General features: G+C 37.0%; 3 protein-coding genes across 3 annotated transcripts in view; all 3 read right to left on the bottom strand.

Moving 5' to 3' along the window:
• LOC105440987 (zinc transporter ZIP10-like) overlaps positions 1–291 on the bottom strand; it is a 5,444-nt gene extending 5,153 nt beyond the window's left edge. The window contains exon 1 of the mRNA XM_030992770.1: positions 21–291. Within this exon, the coding sequence (XP_030848630.1) occupies positions 21–128 (108 nt within the window). The 5' untranslated portion in view covers positions 129–291. The remainder of the gene's footprint in view (positions 1–20) is intronic.
• Positions 292–4,530: 4,239 nt separating this feature from the next.
• LOC105446285 (zinc transporter ZIP12-like) lies at positions 4,531–18,666 on the bottom strand. Its single transcript, XM_030993663.1, has 7 exons — positions 18,210–18,666; positions 12,724–13,014; positions 10,960–11,167; positions 9,835–10,025; positions 6,819–6,984; positions 5,836–6,005; positions 4,531–4,710 (listed from the first exon to the last, which is right to left on the bottom strand). Exons 1-7 carry the CDS (start codon positions 18,627–18,629, stop codon positions 4,531–4,533), a joined length of 1,626 nt encoding a protein of 541 aa, XP_030849523.1. The 5' UTR covers positions 18,630–18,666.
• Positions 18,667–22,627: 3,961 nt separating this feature from the next.
• LOC115927227 (zinc transporter ZIP10-like) lies at positions 22,628–25,439 on the bottom strand. The gene is made up of 3 exons (XM_030992769.1): positions 25,294–25,439; positions 23,421–23,608; positions 22,628–23,180 (listed from the first exon to the last, which is right to left on the bottom strand). Exons 1-3 carry the CDS (start codon positions 25,427–25,429, stop codon positions 23,043–23,045), a joined length of 462 nt encoding a protein of 153 aa, XP_030848629.1. The 5' UTR covers positions 25,430–25,439; the 3' UTR covers positions 22,628–23,042.
• Between the last annotated feature and the right edge of the window lie 254 nt (positions 25,440–25,693).

Here is a 25,693-nt window from a genome sequence, read left to right as displayed (position 1 = left end):
AGCGTTAAAATGATGCTTACTAGTTCGCTCTTCGATTCTGAGTGAGATACTTTATTTGTTCCATTAGCAAACGATCCTCGCTTCGACATGGAACCGTAGGAACGCCCCTGGTGCCCGTTAGCTGTCATGTCCACATCTGCTGATGGTGTATGGCTGTGATGGGAGTGACCACACTGTCCAAGGTAAATGTAATTATTTGAAGAAAAAAATGTAATCAATTGATAATCTAAAGATGATGACTATGAAATATTGCCTTTTCCTCAGTATTATCTTATTCTTTTAATGCAACCTTCTTAAAACTGTGATGATTCTTAAATGTTATGTTGAAATGTAATTATTTTGTCTATATTTATATATTTATTTATGTACATGTACCGTATATCACCTTTAAATGTCCGAAGTCAAATTGTATGTATTTTTTACATGACAATAAATTATCTTGAATCTCTTGAATCTCTTGAATCTTGAATCTTGAATCTTGAATCACATTATTTAGACTAACAGGAGAGTGTTTCACAAAGACTAAGATCGAATTTAAGTTGGACTAAACTATGGCAGGCTGTTCATGCCACTGTTCGCTCTCACTATTTACTGGCATTGGCCTCTCAAGGGACGTACAAATCATGGTCTGAAATCCACAGAATTTCTATTTTTTGATAATTCATTATTAAAGGACAACAAATCATCTAAAAATCATAACGATGAGAGCAACCAGCGGCATGAATGGCCTGCGATAGTTAATTCCAACTTAAAGTCGATCTTAATCTTTGTGAAACACCTCCTAGTTATGTAAAAATTTTATATAGAGATGTGGTCGGTAACATAGTTTACGTAGGTCACACAATTATAGTCGGACTTGTGATAACTTAATAATGAGGATGACGAGTTTGATGACAAGTATGATGATGATAATAATAACAATATTACTTATAAAAATAATGATAATCATAATAACGGAAATGAAGATAAAAATATTAGTAATACAGTCAAACCTGTCGACAGCGACCGCCCAAGGGAAACACAAAAAGTGGTCTTCGTAGACAGGTGGTCTTTGTAGACAGGTTCCTTTAGTACATGTCTCAATGAGAAACCATTTTCAAAGGAAACAAAAAATGTGGTCCTTGTAGACAGGTGGTCTTTGTAGACAGGCGGTCACTAAAGCAGGTTTGACTGTAGTAGTAATAGTTTTTCGAACAATTTCGATTTATTTTTAGTCTATTTAATATTAAAAACGTTAATTCAGTTTACCGCAAAACACAATTTACGACGGAGACTATAATTGTGCCATTCAATTTAGCCCGGGTACTAACACAAATCAGATAGGCTCACAGCCTCACACATCCCTGTCTACCCTCTTGATCACAGTCTTCATCCATATTAATATACAGGCTAACGTATTACCTTTCTCAAGATATCTTCTCCCAGCACGGAGGTTGATTGCAATGCATTTCCAAACATTTTCTGTCATTCTACAACATTTTTAGTTACAATGAGGCATGCGCTCCCCGACTCTGGAATGAGCTTCCACGTTTTATTCGTTTATCACGATCGCTAGATGTCTTCCGAGAATTTGACCATGATCAACAACTTCTTAACAACAAATGATATAAAGCGGTGTGAAGCAACAGTTAGTTTGTAAGAGCGCTTTAGAAATGACTTTATTGTATTGTGTTCCACTCCATGGCTTAATGTTCACCTTCGAAATGGTTCGTGGTTTTCCCTCTTGGTCTGGTACCAGATCAAGTTGTTATCTTGTTTATCTAAAACGCGACCCGAGTTTGAGGGAGAATCTTGTTTAATTGTAACGTTATCATTAAATAAAGATACAAGTCTTATTACAGTTTTCAGACCAAAATGAAGAGCACAATACCGACATTTTAACAGACAAACAAATTTGTAAAAAATAAGACAAAAATAGAGGAAAAAAAAAACAAAAAAACAAACGAACTTCTTCATTTAATCTAGTAACAAGTGCCGAGTACTCTTTTTTTAAAGGGGGGGGGGGGGTGGTCATTCATTTAATATTAAATCTTTAAATAATTCTACTACCAACATTATTTTGCTGATTTCCGTCCTATAGAACAAATGGAAATGGAAATTTAGGGGGAGCGTGTTTTTAGTATCGAAAGAGGAGAGAGGAGGAGGAGGAGAGAGAGGGGGAGGGAGAAAGAGGAGTAGGATGAAGGAGAGAGAGAGAGAGGGAGCGAGAGAAGAGAAAGTGAGGATGACGAGAAATGAAGACGATACGAGTTCAATTCATTATTTGAATTCGTTAATTCGCATTTTATTTACCGAGAAAAGGCCCGCCTCCCCCCTTCTCTTTCTACAAGCCTTAGCATGAGACCCACCATATGTACTAACAGTAGCCTACATTAGGGACTTTTAGATTTGCACGTCTACAGCTTTGACTGCAACGTGTGACGTCATTTTAAGGCACTGCGCTTGCGTTACGTCGTCTCAGTCGGCGATTGAGAATGCGTCAACCTTGATTTTCCGAAATCTAGTACATACATACATACATATTGGTATTTATATAGCGCATTTACATGCTCAAGGTACTAGTATGCCGCGTGCGCATACAATATACAGTTCCTCAGGTAGACAAAGGAACATCCCTTCCCTGCTATTATGTAAAAATGTGTAGAACAGGTGTCACATGCATATGCACCTGTTCTACACATTTTTACATAATAGCAGTGAAGGGATGTTCTTTTGTTGAGGGTAGAATGAGGAACTGTATATTTTGTCCTCTTTCTTTGTCCGTGATGATCATAGTGTTACTTCCTGCATGCATGTATATCGTCGAGTGCAATCTAAAATATTTCTAATTGTAGTCAACATGGGCAGTTAAGTACGTTGACACGCATGATTAGTCGGCGTTCGTCGTGTTCTCGTCCAGTCATTCTAAAAGTCCCTATTACGCGCACTAGGGACAGCGCATTGTTGCGTCACATAAGAAAACCTACGTAGGCACAACTGCGCGCTATGTAGCGTAGCTTTCGGTACTATGGAAATATAAACACACACAAACTGAGTACGTATAATGCACGTAGTTCTCATACACATCATTATAGTCAACTTAAATATCGTACCAACCATGTCTCATTACAGCTCTTGGATTATATATATACAAATGGATTATGTGAAATTGATTTTATTTTATTCATGATTATATTGGAGGAATTCACATAAGGTAGGAAAACGCAACAAAGTTACGTACATTTTTGTTTATTATTCGATATTTGTTTTTCACGTTCATAATTAGTAAGGCCGTAGATCTAGATTAAAGAGGGAAATGTTGCTGTGTGACGGGGGGATGTTATTAAAAAAGTTACTGGGAAGTCGAATTAAACAAATGAAATAATCACAAACGATCACAACAGGGTTATGAACGCAAAGAAAATACATTCGCACACAATTTGATGTTAGAAACATCGACTTTCAGATTGTTTTCATGCTTGCATGTATTTGCTTACTCATGTGTTTGTTATTTTGCTTTGATAAATGGGGCTTACAGCATTCTAGTATTTGATTTGTATTTTGTTTTTTGTCTGTTTGTTACTCGTTATAAGTATGTTTTCTACTTATTGTATGCTTGAATGTCTTCAGTTTCGTTCATTATACCATCGAACAAAGCAGTCATGATTCATTGTATATACATATATATATATATATATATATATATATATAAATATTAGTTTTCCTTTCTTTTTAGGGGTAAACAAATACGCGTTTTTATAAATGTTTTGCAACATGTAGATCTCATAAGGTATTAAAATAGAATCCAAGTTCCTTTTTCCGGATTTTTTTTTGAAAATGAGGATGAGGGGATCCGTGTTTCTTAACACGTAAGCCTATATTTGTTAATTGTTTGATTAATATTTTCTTCTCAATGTGAGTCTGACATATATCTTGTAGTTCATAAACAGTATTCAAAATATCACAAAAAGTTCAAGTAAACAAAATGAAAATATCACAATAGAATATAGTAGCTGCGTTATTTTCATCGATCTTATTAGTAATATTATTAACTTTATGAAGCTCTTTATTTGCTCCAAGACGAAGAACGCACGTATATTTCTCCGATTTTTGTTGTTGTATCTGCTTATTCCGACCAAGCAATTTAGAACTATCAAAATTAAGACAGTTCAGAACGCATAATTTTGGTTTAAAATGACGGCCTACTTTCATGAAACTCGTTTTCTGGTCGAAGAAGAAGACACATTATGTTTTTTGTTTTTTTAATCTGCTTCCATTGCGACAAAGCAAGTTATAACTAGTGTTGTTTTGTATGATTTCATTATAAATAATATAGCAATTAAAAGACTGTTCAATTGATTCTTGTAGTGGTGGTTATTTTACCTGACTGCTAGGAAAGCATAAATGCTTGTTAGTAAGCAACCATAGGACCTCACCGAGAGACCTGGTAATGAGGATTAATGCCTTACCGAAGGGCACTAGCGCCTTGGTTTCGAACCCGGGTCGCCGAATTACGAGAACACTGCTCTACCAACTGATCTATCGCGCCTTCTAGAATTCACATGATTTAAAATGGTGGCCTACCTTCGTGAAACTTGTCAGCTGCTCGAAGACGAAAAAGACGTAGATGGCCATCTCGACAACGAGACACTTCCAGATATACGCCATCTCCGGGCTCGTAGGCGTATGAGCGCTGTGACCGCTGCTGTCGTGGGTGTGGAGACCCACAGCCTGCACGAGATTGAGAAAGAAACGTTTATAAGTATGAATAAGTACATGATTCATTGACCATATCAGGAAATTCGATTTCCACTGGTTGGTAGAAGTAATACAATATAATACAGATAATGAGACAAATTACGTACAGTTAACATCTAACTTATTCATACCCCTGTATATTTGATTTGATTTTTTTTAGAAAAGGGCTCCAAAAAACCAAAACAATGGTGAATAAGGGATTAACTGCCCATTGCTTACCTGTGGTAAAAGATGTAAGACAGCATCACCAGTCAGCATGAAAAAGGCACAAGTAAAACACAAGAAAGAGTGGTGAAATCTCTTTAAGGGATTAACTGCCCATTGCTTACCTGTGGTAAAAGATGTAAGACAGCATCACCAGTCAGCATTCAAAAGGCACAAGTAAAACACTAGAAAGAGTAGTGAAATCCCTTTAAGGGATTAACTGCCCATTGCTTACCTGTTGTAAAAGATGTAAGACAGCATCACCATTCAGCACTCAAAAGGCACAAGTAAAACACAAGAAAGAGTGGTGAAATCCCTTTAAGTAATAAACTGCCCATTGCTTACCTGTGATAAAAGATGTTAGACAGCATCACCAGTCAGCATGAAAAAGGCACAAGTAAAACACAAGAAAGAGTGGGGAAATCCCTTTAAGGGATTAACTGCCCATTGCTTACCTGCGGTAAACGATGTAAGACAGCATCACCAGTCAGCATAGAAAAGGGTTCAATAAAAAAAAAAGAGTGGTGAAATCCCTTTTAGGGATAAACTGCCCATTGCTTACCTGTGGTAAAAGATGTAAGACAGCATCACCAGTCAGCATAGAAAAGGGCTCATTAAAAATAAAAGACAGAGTGGTGAAATACCTTTTAGGGATAAATTGTCCATTGCTTACCTGTGGTAAAAGATGTAAGACAGCATCACCAGTCAGCATAGAAAAGGGCTCATTAAAAATAAAAGACAGACTGGTGAAATACCTTTTAGGGATAAACTGTCCATTGCTTACCTGCGGTAAAAGATGTAAGACAGCATCACCAGTCAGCATTCAAAAGGCACGAGGAAAACACAAGAAAGAGTGGTGAAATCCCTTTAAGGGATAAACTGCCCATTGCTTACCTGTGGCAAAAGATGTAAGACAGCATCACCAGTCAGAGTAGCCACGGCTAAAGCTATCATTGTTTGTATGGTCTTGTCATAGAAACCCTCTGACATACACGGGACGAACAACCCGCCGAGCACCGCAAACAGGCTGATGATGAAAACTGCTAGAGTGCCGTATCCCCACACTAACACAGAACACACATTAGAATAGAATTACAAAAAAAAAACGATTATTTAATTAATTCCTTTTCTAAAATTGAAATCAATTTATTAAACAACGGATTCAGTCTATCAAATATTATAATAGAGTAAAAGATTGAATATTTATTTATTCATGTGTTTCTCAATCTATTTACCAAACAACAGAATACCATCAAATATTTTTTTAGTATTCTGTTCTGATTTTGAAATTTGATTAACCATTTTGTGAATTGTCATCGTAAATAGATATTACAATACAATTATTAATTCAACAATTAACTTGAATTTGAATATCTTCATACAGAGGGGATCAGGGCCGTGTTTCATACAAACGTGTTTTATTTTCTTACAAATTTGCTCTCATCCAAATATCAAAACGCCACAATTTCAATAGCTTATAAATGTTTTTTTTTTTATCTTGGTATTTATAACAAGCTTTATGAAACAAAGTCCATGTCGAGTTTTTTGGACATATGTTTGGAGAAACAATTCCTCTGCAAAAGTGCACAAGAGAGGGATCTTTCAATGACGCACCCCAAAACGGAAGGCGGGAGTCATAACAAGTAAGACCGTAAAAGAAGTTTATTACATTCATTAAGACACACATAGCTAGTGAAACTAATCAGTTACTCAAAATAAAAATATTATTACTACTTCTGAGTCAATGAACCCCCAAAATGTGAGGCATTAGTGATAACAAACAAGAAAGTGAAAGAAGTTTTATTACATTTATTATGAAAACAAGGCAGGTGATATATATCTAAATATTTAAACTAAATCACAATATTTGTACTAACTTTTTGCTTTGGAGATATCCGATGGCTCAGTGGTTGTAAGTGCGCATGCTCCACTCAAGATTTGTTGCACCAGTGACGGAGAAAGTTCGTTGAACTGTTCTGCGGTGATTCCCGCTTCATGGTCAATACCGTATATGTCGAGAAGTTCTTCACTCGAAAAGCAGGTCTAGAGACAAAAGAGAAAGAGAGAGGCATAAAGTAGGAGGAAAATCATGTTTTACTCTACTCTTTTTCGGTTTGGGAGGGCATTCTACTACGATTCTGAGCCGGTTGAGCTTTTCCTCTTCTATTGAAGCATTAAATCCGATGAAATCTTTATTTTTTTTTCTTGATTTTTCTTGATTTTTCTTCATCATATGACTGTTGAGATGCTTGGTCATTAACATTTCAAATGTTTGAATGTTCGTATCAAATGCTGATGCAATTTTTTTTTTTAATCGGATCGTACTCATATGGTGTGCGATAGGCTTTAGAGTGTAGTAGTTTATCCGCCAAACATGTATATACCTGTACGTAGACTTCCTTTTATTGTGGGTGTTGTTCTCTAAATAATGAAGGCGAATTCAAAGACTTTCGATGAAAAAAATCAGCAACAAAAAATGGACATACAACCAAACCAGAAACCAAACGACCAAAAAATAACAACAAAATACTGCAAATTAAATTTCCATACTTTAACAGCTAACATCGTAAAGGGGGAAACAGTGATGTGGATGGGGAAATTATTTGATTGCAAAAGTCGCAACATATCTCAGGATTTGATCATACCTCAACGTTTTGTCGTTGATAAGCTATGTTCATATCAGTTATGAAATATGATTATTCAGTGATAATTTAAAGGCATGTCATGAGCAACTATTTCTTTGATACACACTAGGACTGTTACACCCTACATATCCAATGTCTTTTAAAGACTTTTTTACAGCATTGTTAAGTAATCTTATTGTATTATTTAGCGAGCCTTTAATCCGGCTTTTTTTGCCGACAAAATGAATAGGCCTAATCGGAAAGAAAATTACATATTTCAAATAACCGGGTGCGAGATCCTAAAAACATTTATAGACTTGGATCATTTTACACTGAGATACATGGAATGTTAACCTATTGACTCCTTGAACCGGACAGTCCAACTCTTGAGAAAAGAACACCAGCTGATCAACAAATGATGTACGATCATACAACTCGATTCCTTCCTTTTCACTCTCGAATTAGTCCCATGGATGCAATTGGTTTATGCACCAGAGCCCTGTTTCAAGTTCAAAACAAGTTCAAATCACAAGCTACTGAAATCGTAGCTTTTGATCCGCTGAGAGCAACTTTGTCATAGAAATTCAACATTTTTTATTCATGACAAGTTTTAAGAAACAGAGCCCTTGCAATCGACACAACATTTGCCTTTACCAAAACGGTGAAAAGCTCTCAAAATAAATACATCGAAAAGCATAGATAGCATTTAAATGAATGGGACATGTTTCGGAGTTTCAAACTTAATCCTCAGGCAGAGTTTCACAATCGAACTAAACCCCATTTAAAGGCCTTTATATACTCCCTGCCTTCTCTGATTTTATGAATGTTAAATGTCAGAGTGATGAAAAATTGGTAACCATTATAATTGGGTGTTTCATTAATTGAGTATGTCATAAATAAATTAGAAGCTACATAAACGGTTGATAATTTATTTACATAATCCTGATCAGAGCGCAGATACCAAACGAAAATAAACAAAATGTATTTGGAACAATAACATATATACATAGAGCACTTATCAGTTTACATAATAGTTATCTATATTTAAAGATTGGGCACGATGTGCATAATATTATAACAGATAAGGACATAATAACGTCCTTGTTTTCACGAAGTGAGGAAAATCGTAACGCAAAGTGAATGCATTTTTTTTTCACTACCGTCACTTCGTGAAAACAGCGACGATAATAGTAATGGCATCAAACATGTTTATCACATGCCCTGTTGAGGGCCAAAGACGTGTTGATAATATAATAGGCCTGTTTTCATCAGCTCGAGATTGCCAAATAACCCGCTATTTTAACTATCCCGATCGCAAGTTATCAAGCTAATTTGCACCTTCATTTAGCCTGCAGTTGCAATTAGCGGGATAATCGGTCGAGATAATCATTCTGAGATATATTGGGCTAGTTTGCAAAATATCCCGCTATTTGTCCGGTTCGTTTTTACCAGCCAGAAGACTAGCACTCTGCGCGAACGCTGAGCAAAATATCTCGAGCTAATTTCTCGAGCTCGAGCGTCGAGCTGATGAAAACGCGATTTGTAAAACTTCGGGCTTATTTGCTTATCAGAAACAGCGGGCTATTTGGCAATCTCGAGCTAATGAAGAAATACCTAATTATCACCTAATCACAGCAGCAACACGGACGTGACTTAAAGGAAGAGTTTGGTTTTGAGTTTCTGTTTGAAAGTTTCTTCTGTCAAATAGGCAGCGATGTTGTTCAAGTACCTAAGCGGACCATACACAGTTAGCGTTTTGTTTATGAATGATCAATAAAACATTTAAAGATATGTTTTGCTATTAAACACATAGGACTGTGTTTGTGTTTGGCATGGTCTTTGATGAATCATGAGAGAGTAAGATTGTTCAAGGAATGATTGGGAAATGAACAGTGAAAACATATTGCTATAGAATGGCGCATGTACTGATTGCGTCATAGGCATAATTAGCGTAAGCAGTTTGGCTATCGAAATACGCTTTGAGTACAACGAGCATTATCGTAATTCATCTTTTGACAAGTGTGTAAGTTTGTTTGTGTTAAATTAAAATATATGTTTCCATAAGTGAATCAAAACATGGAATATATCTTACATAAGATTGATATGAAATAACATTTACTATATAACGTAGAACATGTCACTCTTCACTATCATTCCACCCTCGTGTTGTGCGTCAAAAAAACCGGGCAGATCGTTGACGCAGTCCTGTGTCAAATTATTGACGCATCGTGAGCAATTTGCATAACACATTAATTTCAATCCATCTTACCGTTGTAACGTTCGCAACGTGTGAATGGCTATGATTGGCGTGGTCGTGATCATCAGCCAATACCGTAGCACGCTTCTCTATGCTCCGCCCCTTCGAGCGTGTTGCTATGACGTCCCTCCTCCTACGGGCGTGTTCATGGTCGTGGCCATCTTCCCCACCGATTCCGAGGTCTATCAGCATGTGCGCGAACTCTGCGTTGCGTTGTAAAGAGAGAGTTTAAAGAGAGTTTGAGTTAGACTATATAGAGGGAGAGCAAGGGAGAGGCCTGGGGGGGGGGGGAGGGAGGGGTTATCATAATGTTTTATCATAACAACCGAGGAATTTCACAAAAGTCTGTACAAATTATTCTCTGCAAATTCGATCGTCAATGAATTTTCCTTACTTTTACATTTACAGTTCGCTGCTCCACTGCACAAACACCCGATGGACATTTACCTGACTGATTTAACCTACCCCCCCCCCCCCTTTTTTTTTTTTTTTTTTTTATAAATTAGATGCAAATGCCCAAGAAACATGAAATATTAATCATAGAAAGCTTCATTATCACGGATTTTATCCAGGGGTATGTCATTTGAAAGTAAAGATTTGAACCTGATACGTATCTGAATTGTCTCAAGTTGTCACTGTTGCGTCAGTTAATGGAGAACATCTGTTGTCCTCTAAAAATGTTCTTTGTCCGAGACATCGACCTTATAATTACAAGCAAATTAACCGGGCACGGTAGCTCATTGGTTAGAGCGCCCGCCTCATGAACGGGAGGTCGTGGGTTCGAACCCCGGCCGAGTCATACCAAAGACTTATAACAATGGGACCTTCTGCCTTCTAGCTAGGCGCTCAGCATAATAGATTGGAGAAGGGTAGTAATAACATATTATGTTATGCAGGGCCCGCTGGAAGAGCAGTTTCATAACTGAAGTGGCTACCCTGGGTAAATAAAACGTTATTATTATTATTATTATTATTATTATTATTCAATAACATCGAGCATCGAATTTGGAAATGTACGAACAAAACAATTACATCGTCCCAGAATGCTTTTACATAGGAAACATGATAGGGTTTAGAAGATCCCAGTGGGTTGATTTCTAGGCAGTCTCTACGATCGTCGTATTCTCTTATGCTCACCTTCCTCGGGAATGACGCCCAACGTCGCAAACGTGTCGAAAATTGCCTCGGTGAAGTCCGTGGTCGAGGGCAGAATGGGTTCTCCTATGCAGTACCCTTGTAGTAGACCGGCAACCACGGCCTGCGCCGCATACTGGAGCTCGTCATCGACAGCCCCTGCTTCGTGGTCATTCACGGTTTCGTCGAAGACAGATTCAACGCTAAAGCACTATTAAATGTACGATAAAACGAGAGAGTTCGCATTTATTTGATTTTTCTAATCACCATCTGATAGTCCATGGAATGCTCATGATCGATCTCAACACCTACTTATTTAAGAATTTATTACGTTAAAGTTATATTTAAAACAAGACAGCAACTACTTTCGATATATCAACCAAACGCAATCTTAATATATTTTGTGGGTCACCTAAAAAGATGGCAATGGCGTATTAGGTAATCCAAATATGATTTCTATGGGACATAGAGTACCGAGGCTGTGAAGTCATAAAAATCAATTTTTAGAATTTCTCAATTTTTTCTTCATTTTCCGAAAGAACATCAAAAATAATGTCCAAATGTCGAAAACCAATTGAATATGTTAAATATTGGCTGAGATATGACCATCTGAATAAATATACTCCCCATAGGAACTCAGTGTTATATGCTCTGGCTCCTAATGGTTAGAAGCCAGAGCATATAACACTGAGCTCCCATTGGACATATTCAGATGGTCATATCTCAGCTAAAAATAGATTTTTTTTTGATGACGTCACACTTCTCCACTCTAAAAAACAAAAAATAACTATTTCCCTGTGATGAGATATTTATTTGATTTTTTTAAAGATTTGTGTTGTTGCTATAATATATCTTTGATTTTTGATGGGCCTGCTATTCTTGTGTAAATATGTTATGAATAAAACTTTTGAACTGTTTGAATGTGTAGCTTATGGCTTCTAGGCTTCGTTTCGTTTTTTCTGAATTCTTAGCAGCGTACATAATTGAATTTGTGCATGCGTTTATCTTGTTGATATGCCGTCAAGTTTTCCTTTTCGAAATCAGTATGACCAATAATCTATTCATATTATCCCATTTTCCACCTCTTATATATCATATATTCTTCTACTATTCGAAAATTGTATACCTTTGCCAATTATCAATGTTACAGATTACTCTTACGGACGCAAATATGTTATTGGTCCCTAGATCGTCACGTGATATCGATTGCGAGGATCTTAATTAGCGTCTTCCACTCCTAGCCTTATTTTTCCTTTTTAATCCGAAATGTTTTAATTCTCCAAATAGAATTACTATAAACCAAAACAAAGTTAATACAAATAACATCATTCAGAAATTAAATAAATTACAAGTCAAACTAAATGTATACATTTTCTTTTGCACCCAATACAGTATACAGAAGGAGAATATTTGAAATACTCGTTTAAACACATGTTTACGTAACACAACATAAAACAATGCTTTGTTCAGAACATGTTAATAATCTTTTAATCTTGATCTAAGGAGACACGAACGAACGAAAGTAAAGCATAGTTTTAGCCCTGAATATAGAGATTTAACTTTTTAAAAACATATATAAAAAAAACAATACCAAACACAAAACACACTCACAAAACAAATTACATTCGGTCCTTCTATTCCTCATGCATACGCACATACTATAGTCAAACAAACACACCTTTATACACCCAAAATAATGTTATATTACAAACTCCACCAGTCAATATTTGTATTATAAAACCTATGTCAATATTAAATGCATCTCACCTTTGCGTTTGATGACTCAGGATAGCTGTCATGGATCGATTCCAAGATTACTTCCAGGTCATTCTCAGTCAAGGTCAAGTTAGACGAATCAGGTGCCGCCATCTTGAGTGACGCCATCACCACACTTTCAGTGAGATCTGTGCCGCCACGACCGGCCTGGCATACCGCCACCATCTCGTACGCTCCGAAGAGGAATAAGGGACTAGCACGGAGAAACTCGACGTCATCGAGTCCGTCGGCAACGTCGATATCGAGGCTGGAAAAGACGTCAGATGTGAAGTCATGTTGACACTAGAACAGACGGAGGAGAAAGAGAGCGAGGATGTAGTTTAGACCTTCTAAAGATTAACTCAGGGCAATTAATCTCGTGTTTTATTGCCTTTAAATTATCAGCGTTATTTCACGTCTTGGGTGCCACAAGACGTCTTTAGGTGTACCGTGAGAGAAATGAACTAAAGATCATTTTTTAATCCATTAAAGAAATAACACTCTACAGACAACTAAGTGTCTCTTTTTTTTCTCGCTCCTTCGCAATTTCATTCAGAAACGATGTGATTTCAGGCAATAAAGTGCTAAATACCCAAATTAGAAGTCAACGAAGTTCCAGAATGTCTTTCGCATACATAACATTATTACTTATCTAGTGTATTATGCAAATAGCAGTTAACTATACAAGAAATGTCATTGTTTGTTTTGGCTCGCTCCACTGAATCTCAAAGTTTAGGGGCAATATGAGTCCGTTCGTGTGTTCATGGCACTTGACGTGTACCAGCGTGATTAAACATAGAGACTTATAGATTTGCACAACGGAGAACGTAGACTGCCCTTTTAAGGCAATGTGACGTCCTTTTAAGGCACTGGCAGTGACGTCACATTGCCTTAAAAGTACAGACCACGTTCTCCGTCGTGTAAGTCTAAAAGTCCCTAATGAAACTCCTATAATGACTTGGGATTAGGGTGACGCAAAATCATTTATATCTCTAAAGGGTGCCGCGACAAAAAAAGGGTTGGAGAGTCGCTGTCCTAAATAATTCTTGTTTGGAGCACGTCATTGTGACATCAGCACATTTCAAAATGATGCACAAGGTTTTTGAAACTACCTAAAGTTGGTTAAACCCCCCAAAAAGCGATATGCTTACGAACCAAATTGAAAGGAATGACAGGTTTTGTACTTGTCCTATTCGGAAAAACCGATGAACACGTCCCACTGGAAACTGGAGCCCGGCACGGGATGAGCGCGTCTTTGCCTATTGAGAAATCCTCTGTAAACACACAACGACCCTCGCACGAGCGCACACCCGAGCCGATAGCACGCAACCCCTATTCCTAATCACGCTCTTCACCGCATGTATTCATACAATGATTTGCACGAGTGAATCCGTATTATGAAATGCAACATAAATACATCAATACTTTGTAATATATAGACCAAAAACAAAACCGCAATGAAAATTTGACAGTAATATACATCAATAACAGCAATAGTCGGTATTTCTCTTCGCGTATGTTTAAAGAGACACACACAAAATATTTAAAGGATTCTTGTTGTATTACGATGTCAGCGTACAGGTGTCCTGTCTAGCGGCAGTTATGTCACCGGACCTTATGGTGGTTCAGGGTTTCGAGTCCTTCGAGTCCGGTGGTGATGAAAATGAACATTCACCTGCTATTAGGCCTATACAAAAAAGATGTTGTTTTGCCCTTTGCTACCGACCCAATTTCTTGAAATCTACGGTCGGCTTTTTTTAGCAATTTCTTTTAAAAGCGTTTTTTAGAGAGAAAAAAATTTCTATTAAATCATTCAAAACTGAGAAATATCAGCCCAAAGGGGTAGTCAAAGAAAAAAAAAGATTTCCGACCGACCGACCCATGTTTTGGCACCTAAAGGGCAATACAGCATCTTTTGTATAGGCCTTATCCTTTTAGTCCTACAATTTCCATAACGCAAATTGCATAAGTAATTGGCGCTCTCCTGGGGTGAAAGAGATTTGTCAACTGCTATGTTTAAGTACTTTGAATAAATTAGTTACGATTGTTCCCTGTTATACATTTTTCACCAAATATAATTTCTATCTTTCCAGCTATGATTTGTGCTCATTGAAAAGTAAAAGTTTGCTTATTGATTTGAAAAGTCTTTCCATTTTAAATAAAGCTTGGTGCATGATACATGTACAACTTTACCTCATACGTCACATTTTCAACGAAATGGCTGCGCACATGTCATGCTAAAAGGCATCAATTCGTGCTAAGAATAACTTTACTTTATTATCTCTTGTACACTTTCATTAAGAATATTGTACATCAAAGAACAGGAGTACATCCCATTTTTCAGAATACACGTATTCTTTAGGGTAAGGTTTCCTTTAATATACTTATGGGGCGTTGCAAAAAGGTGCAATCAATGGCAAATCCCCCAAATCAAGCGTAAGTCTTACGATTTATTGCAAATTTGCAATTGATCGCCACTCAGTTTTCTTGCAACGCCCCATTCGTAAGAGAGAGAGAGGGGGGGGGGGGGGAGCTAGATCTAGTTATTAAACTTAATTTAATTGTTAAAGCTTTAATCCTGAAAAAATCCTAGGAAATTAAGGACACTATTGAGGCGTTGCAAGAAAGTTGAGTTGCAATTGATTGCAAATATCAGATGCCAATTTTGCAACTTACAATCAATCGCAACTTTATTGCAACGCCCTATTAGACATCATTTTTTTAAATTGCTTTAGCGCCTTATCAGGGCGGCTCAGCTACAAACGTTTCGACTGATATGATGCTGTGTATCGCGGTAGAGTGTTATTTGCATTATAGCTGCGGTATAATTATAAAGGGGCAAATGTTTATTCAATCAAAAAACTAAAGGTTGTAATAACAAAATAGTTGTTTACATATTAAGTATCGATTTGTTAAGAATAAACAAACATGATCAGTTTTAAAAAAAAAGGGTTTTGTATTCATGTCCCTTTCGCCAACAGTTTGACCAAGAGCAGTTCATAGAAAATATGAAATCAAGTGTTGTGAGCATGAGTTGGCCTATACTAACCGCAGAGAACTTTCTTGATGTAATTAATTTCTAAAAAGACCAGTTTCTGAACATATTCAAATTTATAGATGTTTCTCTCTTTGGGACCTAGTAACAAGGTATTCATTAATATGTTATTAATGAATGAACTACAATACTTGGAATCCAGATTACATGCATTACTTTTTGCCATGTCGGGCAATCCTAGGACGAGAACAACCTTTTTTTAAACAGTATGTACACACTTGTAATAATAGTAAACCAGTCAAATAAAGAAAATGATTGTAATTGATTTGTAATATTTTGTTGGGAACAGAAATAAAATAGAAAAAAAAAGTGAATCGAAAAGAAATGCATATAGCAGTAGAAGAAAAATACAAAACATAACAAATGGGATGATAAAAGTTAATATTATTATTTATTTCTGCCTTTTGGGGTCTAGCCTTAGGGAAGAGGAGCTTCGAGAGGGGCGCAAATACACAAAAACTCAGCCAGTATGAAAAAAGGGGCATATTTTCTAGGGGTTTTAAAAGGGCAATGGCCGCTGTACCCTTTTAAATCCGGCTATGTGTTGCGGGCCACATTCTCAATTGTTGATCTTCAATCTCAAAATCAATACAAAAAAGGGACTTGCCAGAAAATAATTGAAAAAAAGTTAGATGCATGTACTTCCTCATAGTGATACAATATATCCGTATCATGATTTATTATCTGTTTGTTTTCACCACGTTTTCTGTGCGTGCTGCGCGTGGGAACAATATTGCGATGTATTAGTTTACATACATCTCTCATGCTCATATAATATAGTCTTATTTTACATAATTCTCTGATAGTCATAGGCCTAGTTTACATAATTCTCTCTTGCTCAAAGTCTTAGTTTACATAATTATCTCATGATAATAGGCTTAGTCTATGCATCACTCAATTTCCTTAGGCAGTAGATTAATTATAGATATGTTTTATCCCACAATGCACCACACTTGAACGCTCGCACTCCAAATAAAGGCGTGGCCTTATGACTTGCTGGGTCTATATTCCAGGACGCGCAATTGTTGGTGTTATCATCGCATTGTGTGTTCGCTAGTGAGATTTTCCTCGTTTGATGTGTGAACAATTGAGATTCTGATTGATAAGATTCCCTTAAGCTTGACAATTTTGGAATGTCAACTTTATAGTATAAAACTACTGTGAAAGAAAGCAGAAAAATCAGATAAGCAGACTAAAGAAAATTTGAATGAAATCGGACAAAATATAAGAAAGTTGTCAAGTTTGTTAGGCCGATGGACAAATCGTATAAGGCCATTTTAAATTAGCTAAAGTCGCCATGTCATCGTGACGTAGTGCCGGACTATTTTCCCAATCTGTTTTAACAAACATGAACAATACAGAATATTGTTCTTCTTCAAAATGCATGAATTAGCCTGGTCAACTCCTTTTAGATGACCTATGATAATATGATTTCCATTATGTTTTGAGTACTGCCCCAAAGGCAAATGACACTTACGGGAAAAATTAACAATACTGAAATATATTGTGTACTCGAAAAACGGGAGAACTGTCCGTGACTCTAAGTTTCAACCCACTAACCAAATTGCCAATTTGAAGTTCGCATAGATGTAGTAATCTCATGATTCAAACAGTCTTTAATTTATTCAGTATTGGTCCGATTTATTTTAAATCTTTGGTCATTCTGGAGAAGAATAAGATGGAGGAGAAGGAGAAGTAGGAGGAGAAGGAGAAAAAGGAGAAGTAGGAGAAGAAGATTAAGCAGAGGAAGGATACTTCAAGAGAGCCATAATGTCAAAATATTCAAGCTCGTCGATTTCTTCTCTCCCCCAAAATCAATGACAGGCCATGTTATGTTACGGGCCTTATTTCAAAACTGGATGATTTAGATCAAGGTGTCCCTGAGAATAAGATTCATCGGGATTTCAGTTACCATGTTTGTCTGTGTTAAGTTTTAAACAGCCTGTTTTTTAAAAGTATTTATCGTATTGTATCGTAGTTTCATGTGTTTTTTTTACCTTCATTTTGTTGTTTATAAGGTAGTTTCTTTCTTTTTCCATTTGTTCTCTATCCCTCAATCTCTTTGCTTCATTTTTTGTTCTCTCTCTATCTTTCTTTGATATAACTACATTCTTTTACATTCACCTTTCCTTCAATCGTATTCATTTTTCTCTCCATGAATATCCCACCCTCTATCTATCTGTCTGTCAATATCTCTCCCCATTTCACTTTCATTCGAATATAACTCACCAGAATTTTGATGTGCCTTGATTTAATTGTTAAATATTTGTTTCGTCTTGCTGAACTTTAAGATTATCTGTTATGTTTATTTTGTATTTTTCTGTTACAGCAGTTGATTGACTGACGAGAAACCCCGTTTTCGTAAACTGAAATAAAAGTTAAGAACGTGAATAATGAGTAAAAAAACCTAATGACTATGTTAACTAAATTGTTTTTGTTTTACCTTAGAACAGTTATCGACCCGTTGCTCACAATCGATTCGTCCGAAAACTATTTCGACCAAACTAACAACTTGATCAAACGTTACATTCTGTTCCGGGTTGTTCAAAAAATCGAATTCTTCTCTCATGCCTGCCAGCTCAACCTCCAAAAGATAATTTCCAATTTCCACGTAGTCATCATCATTGTCGTGATCGTGTATTTCCCTCGATTCCCTGGTCAAGCTCGCGACCGTGATTGCAAGAAAGTTTGTCAGGATGGCGAGAAAGAGAATTCCGGTGCACACGGTACGTAGGTACGCCATTTTGAATGAAGAACTTTTTCTGTACTGTGCGCCTATGGGTGTGTTACATGCAACTGTTACGTGTAGTACGTGTCGTGTGCAGGCGGCGTGAAGACGCTCGGAGACATATCTATAATACATGTCAATAAAGCATACTGCAAACAGTCTTTTATTGACTAAGTCTGCATCAATCCTACTTTGTTGATTTTTCGGAACGTCAAGCCACGCCCACCGAATCATCAATTTCGACCTTAGGACTTGGTATTTATTGCTTTGTGTAAACCTTGCAGAGGCGTCAAACATTTGTCAATTTCATCTGTTCTTTTTGCATTACTCGTAGATATGGTGGTCCTGAAGGGACATCGCGAATAGACGAAAACGCCAATTATTCACGACGAAATTCACGATATCGTCAATTTCGTCGTGAATAATTGGCGATAGAATTCACGACGAGGTTCACGCCTGGCTGGTTTCATCGTCAATTACGTCGTGAATTTCCTTCTACTGGCTTTGGCGCGCGGTATACAAAGTTAACCCTTTGATTGAAGACGATTATGACGAGACGTTTTTACCATGATTTATGTGTAAATAGTAGGTTTTAACTTCATATTATGCACTATTTGTATTTTATCTTTAACAAGATATGGATAAGGGTAATTGCACAGCGAAAAAATTACCCAGTATGCATTAATGGTCTAGATGCACTCAATGCATTTTCCCATACGTTCATTTCCATGTTGTAATATGTATTGAGTAATGTAATGTATCTACTAAGTACTAGCACACTCAATTTCTCAAACTGAGTCAACAATGACTAAAAGAGTCGATGTAAAGCTAATACTAATACGTAATATCAAGTAATACAATCTTTCCTGGAGATAGGGCATCAGTTTTGAGTGACGGTAATCTTGCATGTTGTGGACTGATATCACACCATTCTAATCTGAGATCAATCTGAGATGAATGCCATGAACTGAAAGATATGTGACCCTGCACCACAATTTTTTTTTTTTTTGAGCTCAGTAAAGGTGTATTTGGTCAGCATTTCCTGAAAAAGTACACCTTATTTATATGTAATTTCAAACTTTGGAAGCACGAAACAATTTCAACGCACTTGGTATTTTGGCAGTATTTTGTAAATCTTCATGTACGTTTTTCTGATATCTTAGTTGTAGTAGTTTTTATTTATTTACAACCATTGCTAAATGGTCTCATTTGGATCTCAAGTAACTTTAAAACAGAATAAGGTATTACATTGATTCCTAAGAAGAATTAAAAAGAGGACGTGCTTAATTAGTATGTCAAGTATTGAGGACAAACTGATTATCACTTCATACCAATTTCTATAGAGTTTTAACACCTTTTTCTCTAAAGTAACTTTCTATGGGTCACTGGACATTCTTCTCTTTTCATGCCGCTGTTAGGAAGTATAGCAGAGGCATTATGTTTTCGGGTTGTCCATCTGTCCCATTCTCATGATCGCGTTATCTCAAGAACCGATCAATAGATTCCTGCCAAACTTGGGTCATGTATGTATCTTGCAGAGCTGATGAACTGTTCATTAATGCCCGTTTGACTAACAACAGGACGCTGTTCACTTTTCTTGGGAAGGGAAGCACAAACGGGGAATAAACGGAAGAAATTGCTTGGCTTGATGAAATCTGTCGATCAATGTGTCTTGAAAATGTGTGCATTAAGAACATTTCACCCGAGGTAGGTCAGGGCCCTGTTTCATTAAACTTGTTATCAATAACATCTGCCACAGATCTATGACCAATCTGCTCTTAGCCAATCAAATGCAATGATTTCAGTATCTCATTAAACAATCATTGCATCTCGTTATTGATAAGTAGTTTTATGAAACGGGGTCAAGATCTTGAGGGGCATCTATAGTTTGCCTCTCTACACCCGGGGGGGGGTGTTTAACAAAGATCCTAAGTCGAATTGAACTCTAAGTTGGACTTAAGAACTATGGAAAGCCGTAAGCATCTTAAAAAATATTTTGTAAAAGTTATTTTAAAAGGCATAAAATGTTGATTTAAATCTTTCATAATTTCTTTTATCAAGGAAATGTCATGTTCTTGATGTGGAATTTATGAAAAGTCTAAAATACTTGAATTGATGTTTTTTAATATGTTTAATTTTAATCGAACTTAGAGTTAAGTTTGACTCAATATATTTGTTAAACACCCCCTTGTGCGGTAAATGGTCAGCAAGACTTGTAATTCCTTAATTAATGCTAGATCACTGCAATTGCAACAGTGCTAAAGGGCGGATAATTACAATCACATTTATTCATTAATTCATCAGTTTTGTTGTAAATCATTGCACTCTTGCCACCTTGATAAACTACGTACACACAGTATTTATTTTTATTAAAGAGATTATTTTTAGTACAAATTCTTGACCATCACTTGTAATTCTAAATTACTTATGCTCTTTTGCAACAACCCTCATTGTGTTGTTGTGTTATGTACAAGTGAATATGAGAATAATTCTGTACAATAAAGATTTTCCTTAAAAATGTATTTTTCTCGTCATTGTTGTGTTATTCAGGTTGTAAAGCTACATGTACATTAATCTTGAGGTCTGGGTGTGGGTATCGTATGTCAAGAGAAAATGGCTATAATTCATTCTCATTGTTTATCCTGCAGTAGATTGATTGTTTTAACCAGTAAAATAAAAATAACCTCACAACAATTTGATGTTAATTATCTTTTTCAAAAAACCACAACTCTCAATTGCGCATAAGGACCTGTGTTAAGCACATGGTGTTAGGCCTACATACCCGGATTTCCTCATCTTAAGCACTTGGTGTCGAGCCTTCCTTATCTTTCAAAGCTCATTACTCAGCCACTATACATTTTCTACCGAAATCGTTTGGCGCATGCCACTTATTTATCTTTGACATTTAGTGTAAGTTTTCTTGGGATTTTGTGGGATTTATTTACAATCATTACCACTACTTTTTTTTTTTTAACTCCCCCCTCCCCCCCCCCCTCTCTCTCTCTCTCTTTTACTCTATTGAATTTTCGCTCTCTCTCTCCCACGCTCTCTCTGTCTCTCCCCCATTCTGTTTCTCTCTCACTCTTTCCTCCTACCTCTTAATACCATGCTGATGCATTTAGTCTAACTTTCTCTCAAGTTCTGTAAATTTATCGTTCGACTTTCTTCGTTGTGAATTGAACAGAGACTTTAATTGATGCTAATAGTATAAAATAAACAATTGATTGCATATCACAAGAAAAGCGTCCATATAAATCGATGTGAATAGAAATTGCAAGCATTTATGTGTTCAGTAAGATATCCGCTTCGTTTTGAATGCAATCATAATATGTATTGATTCAATGATACAACCTCTAGAATTACCATTTTAATCCCAATGAGACCGGGGTATTTGAGGTCTTTCTACGGCCGGTGAAGTGTATATAACACTATAGTAATTTTTATTTTGAGAAACAATCACTCATTTGCATATTTATGGTAATGTATGCAAACAAGGTCATAATATTCCCGCATTTACACATGAATCATATCTTCTTCATATTTAAACAATAATTTTTCTGCATACATTCTTTACACCATTTGGAAAAATATTATAACAATTTTTTGGGGGTATAATTTCGTATGTATTTATATTAAAGGGCAAGCCAACCCTTGTAATAAGTTGATTCGTATGAAAGTAGAAAAATAACAGAAACAGAATAGCAAAAGTTTGCAATGAATCAGACCAATACTAGGGAAGTTAGGAATGTTTGAAATGTGAGATCACTAAGCCTATGCGAATGTGAACTTGGTAATTCGGCCAGTGGATGTGACGCAGGACTTGGATAACTCTACAATTTTTCGTGTACACAAATATCATTCATTTCTGTTTTTTCTTCTTGGGTCACTACTCAAAATTTATTATAAATAACATATTAGTAAAAGTCCTCTAAAAAGAAGAGACCATCCTGTGTAATACATTTTCACATTTTAGTCATTTTATAATGTTAGAACATGGGAAAGTAGTCCAGCACTACATCACATTTACATTACCGCCTCAGCCAATTCGAAGTGCCCATACGTAACGTAAAGTGATTACTTTACAACAACAAAAGTCATAATTTTCTTATTTTTAGTCGTATTTAATTTAAACTTTCATCAGTTTGCTTCCTTGATTTGTCTGCTTTCTTTTAGAGTAGTTGTCTGTAGGTTGGAATTCCCCTTAAGGTTTTTCTGTTTACAAAGAGTTCTTAGCACTGGAATAAGGGTAGTGTTGGGTAGTGTTGGTGCCCCCCCCCCTCCATCTCTCTCTCTCTCACACACACACACACACACACACACACACACATTATGTTATCCTTCCTATATGTATCTCTCAACCCGCGGTCTGCTCGCTATTTATAAGGACCGCTATTTATAAAAGAGTGCTATTCATTCAGTCCCGCGCTATGGATAGCGGTCCTTATAAATAGCGGTCCTTACGAATAGCGGTCCTTATTGATAGCGAGCTTGACCCCTCCACTCTGACCCTCCTTTCCTCCCTCCCACCCCCTCACGGCTCACGTTCCCCTATAAGGATAATTCAATAGCGTCCTCATACAGTGCTATTAACAGAATAATCCCAATTCCCGCCAAGAATCCAATATTCTGCAGAATAGCCACGGTGACCTTGTTGCTTTTTCCGTCGTATTGGTGTAGCATCGGAAGCTGAAAATGATGAGAAAAAGGGATACTTTCTGTTATACGATGGAACCTTCTTATAAGAAGCAATGATAAAACAGGAGATCTGCTATAACAAGGTGATTTTGCTGGTCCCATCGCTTTATATATAATTATATTTGTGTTTAACCCTGATATCAAATTTGCGAAAAATATAAACATATCTTTGGGACGATTCGGTAAGTTCATCGGGACAACTTCGGGGAAGTTCGTGCAGCTGCTTCTTACCATGTCGACGAGTCCAACGTAGAGAAACATGCCAGCGACAGAAGCGAAAATCCATTCCCGAGCCGTCTCGGTCTGTCCGAGCGGGATCCCGATCCACAAGCCGATGAATGCCGAACAAGCGCACATCATATTCAGCAGGAGTGCCGTTCGGAGTCGCATGCCCTGCTTCATGAGTACGGCCAAATCACCTAGAGGGAACAAATTAGAATAGAGTCGAACAATTCATTTTAAAGGCCGGCTGCAATAGATTGATAAGGAGGGATTAGACTACCCAGGGTGGTCACTGACAGGTGGCTATCTCATCAACTCAGCTCTCAATTAACAACAGAAAAAGGGAACACGGGGGACCAATGGTCACCGATTAGGCATTGTATATAGATAGAGGGAGCAAGTAGCTACTAGTAGTACAGTGTAGCATTAAATTCACTGTACGCAAACATGTAATTGGACATCAATAGTATTTCTCGAGTTGCATAGTATTCATGATTGGTGATTGGCAGGTTTTTATCATTATCGTCATCACTTACATTGACCACATCACAATCATTTTTATCGTCACCATCATCACCATCATCATCAATAGGCCTGTTTATCATTTTCATCATCGTCATCATCGTCATCACCTTCACCATCAGCTAAATTACACTTATCATCTCGATCCTTCCCCTCCTCCCCATCATCAATTGTTTACACCATCGACGTCATCATCATCACCACCACCACCACTATTTTTCACATTATCATTTTAGCCATTGTCCTTATTATCATAACCATCTTAACTATCACAATCATTACCAACCCCCTTGCCATTATCGTAATCATCACCAGCATCGTCCTCTCCTTCACAATGAACATCATCGTTATCATTCATCATCATCATAATCATCATCACCATCATCATCATTATCATCACCCCCTTCTTCACTGGAAAACGAGGTTTATATACTTAGTTCTTAATACTAATACGAATATTTTAAAGTCCACTCCAAATTTTATTAAGTTAAACCGAAAATGGAAAATCTTTTTGCCCAAATGATCATGGGCCCGGCAGCCAGTGAGCAGCGCCAGACCGACATTGCTCTATTCCTAATTGTTGAACGCCAGATCGAGAACAGTTATATACTTGTTGAGTCCAGAGTGTAAATGTGGTTAACTGTACGACCATCACCACAACCACTATCATCATGGTCATCATCAAATTCGCCATTATAATCATCATTAAAATCACATTATTATCATCCTCATTCTAGCTACCATCCTCACTATCAAAATTGTCAATACCATCAACACCATCATCATCATCATCATCGTAATCATCATTATCAAAATCATTTCATCACCATCATCATCATCATCATCATCATTATCACCATCACCACCACCACCACCACCACCACAACCACCAACATCAGCATCATCAATATCATCTTCACCACCATCGTCAACATGCATCAATACTTGGTTCGTGCGGCAGTTCGTGGCAAAAGACATTTGTACTTTTTGGAAGACCACTGGTCACACTAAGGGTGTTACCTTACCCTCTCATCAATAATCACAACCACCATAATAAGCATTATTTCACCATCGTCATCATCTCAAACCCTACTTTTTCATCATCATCATCACCATATCTTCCTTCTCCTTTTCCTCTTCATCATCACAACCAACATCATCATCAACACTATTTTTAGCATTATTTCACCATCGTCATCAACTCAACCCCATTATTTCATCATCATCACCATATCCTCCTTCTCCTCCTCGATCCTCCTCCTTTTCCTTCCCATCACCATCATCAACACCATCATCACCATCATCATCACCATCATCACCACCATCATCCCCATCATCAGTGGTAGACGAGGTTCGTTACCTAGTTCGTGCGGGAGCTCGTGGCAGAGGACAGCTATACTAGTTGAGAGTCCGGCAGCGATGCTCAGGGAGAATGCTGCCCCTATCGCCAGACCGTCACCGAAGTTATGCAACGAGTCGCCCAGGATTATCATCATTGCTACCGGATTGCAGCCTTGAAGGAAGAAGAAGAAAACAGAATCATAAACAGTCAAAGAAATAAAAAAAAAAAATAGACAAGGACTAAAAATAATGGTAGGCTCGTAGTAATGAAATTCAATAATATTCGATTGAAACCAAAGGTATGGAGAGATGAATGATACAAAAAAAATGTACCCTTATATACAAAGGATACTTAAAATACCTAATAGTGTCATTGAACAGTCGAAATACAAATAATATCAGTACTAAAATAGGATCTT

Source organism: Strongylocentrotus purpuratus, unplaced genomic scaffold (genome assembly GCF_000002235.5).
Source record: "Strongylocentrotus purpuratus isolate Spur 01 unplaced genomic scaffold, Spur_5.0 spur5_scaffold_20, whole genome shotgun sequence".
Taxonomy (NCBI): Eukaryota; Metazoa; Echinodermata; class Echinoidea; order Camarodonta; family Strongylocentrotidae; genus Strongylocentrotus; species Strongylocentrotus purpuratus.
Note: the sequence above shows the minus strand (reverse complement) of the source record. Positions and strands in the feature narration are given on the sequence as shown.